We start from the raw sequence: 5,816 nt of genomic DNA, 5'->3' as shown, positions 1-5,816 counted from the left end.
TGGAATTCATAATATTTACTGATCTTTATACAGAATACAGAACTTGTATTGGTCTTGTGAAAGTAAAAATACAGTACAAGAAATTAATTCATTGTTTGAAAACCATATAGGCTACAAAACTGCGTTATGGTCTTGATGCTGCATCTAGCTGGATAAAAACAAAGCCAAGTAAGGCTAATCTTCCAAAATAATACAATTTTATCGGCTATTTAAATAATAATCAACATCTTATCTCCCTGATTTAAAATTGCGTTCATCCATACTAACATTTTGTGGTTCATTAGTAGTAAATGTACATGTTACGGACGATCTGCACACATTAAGACGGACATGATTTCAAAAATATAATATTTGTATGTTGTATGTTGCGCGTATTATGGTGTTAGGAACAAGTCTCGTGACATCAGCAGATGACCATAATCCACTACGACGGGAATCAAATCTGTGAATAAGATATTTTAAATAAGCGGGAGCAGATCCATAGAAACATTATTATTATTATTATTATCATCATCGTCATCGTCGTCGTCATCGTCATCGTCATCATCATCATTATTATTATCATTACTATTATTATTATTATTATTAAATTATTGTTGTTGTTGTTGTTGATGTTGTTTGTATTATTATTAATTATATTATTATTGTTATTGTTATTATTATTATCATTATTATTATTATCATTATTATTGTTATTGATGTTGTTGTTATAAAAGATGTAAGAATGCAACAATAATTAACATTATTAACAATAATAACAATAATTAACATTATTGTTACTATTCAAAACAATTACGCACGCCCACCCATACTGTAGCATTGGATTGGATTTATTCGGTGATATCCCATGAAAATCTAAAGGAAGACTTATTGAGAGTGGGGTCCTTCTGGTGGTGATTGGACAGTACATCGGAAGGCAATCCCCTACTCTTTTTGAAAATTGTAAATTAAAAAGTTCACTAACAAGTATATCAGATACAAAGACAGACGTATATTTGAACCCTATCTACTAGACAAAATAAATTTCAAAGGAATTACAATAAAATTCAAAATACGAACTAATTATCTAAACCTAGAGGGTAAAAAGCAGACATGGTCTGCACAAAACAACGGTTTTTGTAAATTATGTTCCCAAAATTTAAAAGAAACAACCGACCATTTTTTATTTATTTGTGATAAAATCCAGCCATTTAGAGAAAAGGTTTATAATGATTTAAAAAATGATCTTGTTAAATGGGAATTAGGTGAATTTTGGGGATCCTTTATAACCGGATTGTTAGATTATAAACATCATTTATTTCTCGATAATCTTTATGACCAATTTGGTAATCATAAATTAGCAGAAATATTTGATAATTATTGTAAGGTATTTATCGAAGGCGCATGGAAATAAGATCTGAAAAATATAAATCCATGGCCACATTACCACCCGTTACACTTTAATTAGTTTTTGTATTTATTTTTTAATCTGTTAATATGAACCTTTATGATCAGTTAGTTCTAAGCTCTATATTTTGCTATAAATACCTTGTAAAATGTAAAGTAGAAATTTAATTACTGTAGTTTTATTATTATGAATTAGTGTTTTTATTCCCTTTAAATGTGTTACTGTAGTAAATATGAACCCATATTTGGTCTATTAGTTCTAGCTCTATATTAACTTACAATTCATACTGCAACTCTGCAATAATACGGTAATGTAAGACTACCGCACCACAGATAGGCCTACATGCCATGTTGATAAATTTTACTTTGCATTTTATGTTTTTTTTTTTTTCTCTTATATTTGGATGCGTTGAGAATTGTTCAACGTGTGCCACTGTTACGAAAGTGATAATTTTTAAATTGAATTGAATTGAATTGAATACTCTTTTCCGAAGAGTGTACGGTAACTGCGTTCTTTAACGTGCACATGGGCCATAGATCGTCGCACTATACATAAATGCACACGGGACCACCGGCTTAAACGTCTCATCTGAAAGACGGTGCGCCATTGTAACTTGTATTTCAGCCCTCCAGCTGAAACACAAGGAGAGGCAGTGATGGGAATTGAACCGGGGACCTAGAGATCTTCACGGTTCAGCGCACACACAGTGGCTACCGCCAGATTAGCCGACTGAGCTAAGCTGCTATGTAGGCCTAACTATACCTCAACAACAATAAAATCTGTCCTTCTCCACTTATAATTATATTTATTGATGATAGCCAACATAGTCAGCTTAGATGAATTCGATTTTTTTTTTTATCGTGGCACTATTGTGAGTTTGTATGGAGGTGAATTGTGAACTCCGGCGTAAATCACGCCATCAGCGACGTCAGGAAGCGTTTCGCCATCCGCTGCTTCAAATCCGTAACGTTAGTATATGACGGTAATAAAAAGAAACATCACCTTCTTAGCAAATCCTTCACCTGGACATCGCCTTTTTCCTGAAATAAAACAAAACCAGTTAAAGCCAGCTAAAATATAAAATATTAGAATTTATTTAGACACAACACTTTGCGTAATAGGGACACATTCACACTGCATGCGATTGTGGTCGTTAGTGTGGTGATGATGGAGACGATAATGGTGAAAAAGATGAGAACGATGATGGTATTGATGATGAATATAATTATTAGGCCCCTATTCTAATATTGTGATATTTCACCGTTTCCATCCACACTTGAATATTCATCATTGCCAATATAACATACCAAGACCAAACGGAAAGTACGAGTCTTTGTTGATGTCCAGCTGCCCATCACTGTCCAAGAATCGGTCTAGGTTAACTAAACCTTTCAGGATCCTCCCTGTAGCGCTCATCATGATGCAGCCCCCAAATATTGCCCAAAACGACCGTACTCTTTCTGATATCATAACCTTCAAAATTGACATCCTTCTGCGTCGCGTGTGCGGAACGAGCTGCGCCGCTGGGCACGCCATGCGCAGTGTTTCGGAGGACAGTATGCACTTAGGCAATGGTGAATCAAAGAGTTTGAAAAAAACCGGGCCCCAAGGAAAGAAGTTTTGTAGAGGTCAAATCTATTCAGCCCCATTTAGGTGATGGATATACCAAAGATTTTTTTTTTATTTAAGCTCTGGCAAGTTTGTCAGGGAAAGACACCCAGTGGTGGATCTCAAATGAATAAGGGGAATCGAATTATCAGATAAGGGGATAGGGCTACTAGTAGTGGCGTAACGAAAAGCAGGAAACCCCAATTGGAAAGTAGTGGTTAAATGTGTGGGAGGAAGGCTCATTGGATCCACCCCCGACACTGTCAAACTCTTGAAACTCTTTAATATATTGAACGTAATCATTTTCTCGGGGGTGGCTCGAACCAACTTTAATTCCTGCCTATAAGGATCAGCTACAAGTATAAATGAAGGTTTATCAACTACTGGAATCGGATAAGTAGGCCTTGTTTTATGATTAGGCCCATTATTGGGATTTGATTCTAAAAACAAACTTCTTTGCCTAGAATGCTATGTGAAAAGACGTACCTTAAGTTGGACATGGGGGTGCTTGGTGATGAGAAGAAGTAGCCACTGCAGCGCATTTTTAAGTGTCATCGATGCTAGCATCAAGTTTATTATGTGAGGAATACAATCTTCAGCTGGGAAATCGCTCCCGCCCACCTTCTTTAAGTAACCGTCTATAAGATCATCAAGTGTGCTGTCGTCTTCTACGTGCTCGCGCGCTTGTAACTGTTTATTTATAAGGCAACGTAGATTTTTCTGTTTTTTTCTGAAACCATTGTAGAGGCATGTTGACAACAAGAACGGAAATAGGTTTCCAGGCTCTCCCATCTGATTCTTTCGTGCCTTTCGAGTTGCATTCGTGAATTTAACCAATTCTCTAAAACTTGGATCGTCGTATGAACAACGTTTACCACTTTGAAAACAAAATGTAGAAATGAGGTTTAGACTGGCTTCGAAGGTCGTTTGATATACCAAGTCAGGCTCAGGTTTAGTCATGGCTAACGTATCGCATAACGCACTGGCTTCAATTTGCGCCAATTTCTCGAGGTCAATTTTATCAAAAACTGACATTAAAAGATGCCTACGCATCTCAAAATCCTCATCGTTTTACCATGACAATGTACCTACGTAAGAAAAATAATAACCAAACGTAAAATGTATTTCTTACAAGTGTGTATAAGAGACAGATATATATATATATATATATATATATATATATATATAGAGGGAGGATACAGTAAGTTCAACAAGAACTTTAAGACGTAGCCACCTTAAATAAAGTTGGAAAAATGACGGGTACCAGTGTTTCTTTTTATCAGAACTAATAGAATCATAGAAATGATATACCACTAAAATTAAAATAATTCCAATGCAGCTTTCTGGACCACAAGACCAGAAACATTATTTTTAAGACTCGAATAAAAATGAAAGGATTAGGAGGAAAAGGATAATTAATTGCTATATACCGAGACCGAAGATTTCTTACGGTGATATTTAAAACTATTCAATGTGAATTTATTTTTTAGGTCATCAGAAACATTCGCCCATAATTTCGGCCCCCAAAAAAGAACTGAAGAACGATACCGCACTAGATATGCATGGAGTACGCGAAGTATAATTGTTGCTATAAAATCTTGTATTATATTGATGATGTTCAAAAGTTCTTGTATATAGATTACTGATATTGGATGGTAAAGATATATGCGATTAACGATACATAAAAGCAGCAGTTTGGATTTTACTTAAATCGTATACATTAAAGTGATAAAAAGGTGATTGGTGTGAGCTCTAAAATAATCACCCGAGTAAATCCAACGGAATCGCTTTTGAAGGCGAAAAATGGAAACGATGTTAGTCGATTCAAATCTGGGGCAGAGACATAAAGTTTCGAACTTATTTAAAGTAATTCTCCATGCAATATTGCAATAAGAAATAAAAGGTAATACTAAAGTATTAAGGATAAAATAATTTTTGATGGAAAATAATGCTTAAGCTTGTTTAGTATACCAATGTTACGTGCAATTATGTTGGATATACCAGATTTACATACGGTTTCCAAGAAAGCTTTGAGTGACACCCAGGAAATTAGTCTCGTTACATGAAATATTATGTTATCATCGATTAATAAATTGTCGTTAATTTTAATAGAATTATGCTGATTGAAAATAATGTAATTACTCTTCGAAGTGTTTTAATGATAGTTTATTAAGTTTAAACCATGTAGAGACCTTATTTAACTCAACGTTCATCGTTTTTAATAATACATTTTTATTCTTACGAGAAAAAACAATATTCGTGTCATCAGCAAAGAGAACAAACTTAAGAAAATTATAAAAATTGGGAAGATCGTTGACATTAAAAACCTGTCTCTTATACACATCTAGATGTGTATAAGAGACAGACGTTTACCACTTTGAAAACAAAATGTAGAAATGAGGTTTAGACTGGCTTCGAAGGTCGTTCGTCAATCCTTAAAAGTTAGATTTTCGAAAAGCCCATTTGACCTTCCCAGACTGTTAATCAAAAATGTAACAAATCGTCAGAACAGGGCTGGAATACGCGCGTATCCTAGAAACACTCGTGTTGTCTTACAAACGCATGTGTTTGCGTATGTTTTAACATTGTCGTTTTGTGTGATCTTAGCAACAATCCAAGATGGCGGGACTTAGCGAAAGGGTCCGATGTCCCCGACAAGGGGAAAAACTTCCCCGACGAGAACAAAGTGGGTTTGGTCGGACATCACTTTAAATGCCTCAAAAGTGGTCTAGGTGCAAAGCCTCCGAAATTTTGACAATTTAGGGGTTTCAAACGTTTATTTAATCGATTTTAGAATCTACTAATATGTACACAATAGACC

At 35.0% G+C, this 5,816-nt stretch overlaps 1 protein-coding gene across 2 annotated transcripts; it reads right to left on the bottom strand.

Moving 5' to 3' along the window:
* Window positions 1-6: 6 nt before the first annotated feature.
* LOC117103997 (cytochrome P450 1B1-like) lies at window positions 7-4,082 on the bottom strand. 2 transcript variants are annotated; one of them, XM_033244651.1, is made up of 3 exons: window positions 3,482-4,082; window positions 2,390-2,427; window positions 7-442 (listed from the first exon to the last, which is right to left on the bottom strand). In XM_033244651.1, the coding sequence occupies exons 1-3, from the start codon at window positions 4,046-4,048 to the stop codon at window positions 337-339; spliced, it is 711 nt and encodes a 236-aa protein (XP_033100542.1). In that variant the 5' UTR covers window positions 4,049-4,082; the 3' UTR covers window positions 7-336. The 2 variants fall into 2 exon arrangements, 1 of the variants encoding a protein (XP_033100542.1); XR_004444690.1 differs by lacking the exons at window positions 7-442; window positions 3,482-4,082 and adding an exon at window positions 2,695-2,753 and having other exon boundaries at window positions 2,082-2,427.
* Window positions 4,083-5,816: the final 1,734 nt, after the last annotated feature.

The sequence above is a fragment of the Anneissia japonica genome, unplaced genomic scaffold (genome assembly GCF_011630105.1).
Source record: "Anneissia japonica isolate Jap-2015-1 unplaced genomic scaffold, ASM1163010v1 scaffold2167_len242483_cov200, whole genome shotgun sequence".
Lineage (NCBI taxonomy): Eukaryota > Metazoa > Echinodermata > Crinoidea > Comatulida > Comatulidae > Anneissia > Anneissia japonica.
The sequence above is the reverse complement of the archived record's forward strand: the minus strand, read 5'-3'. Positions and strand labels throughout refer to the sequence as shown.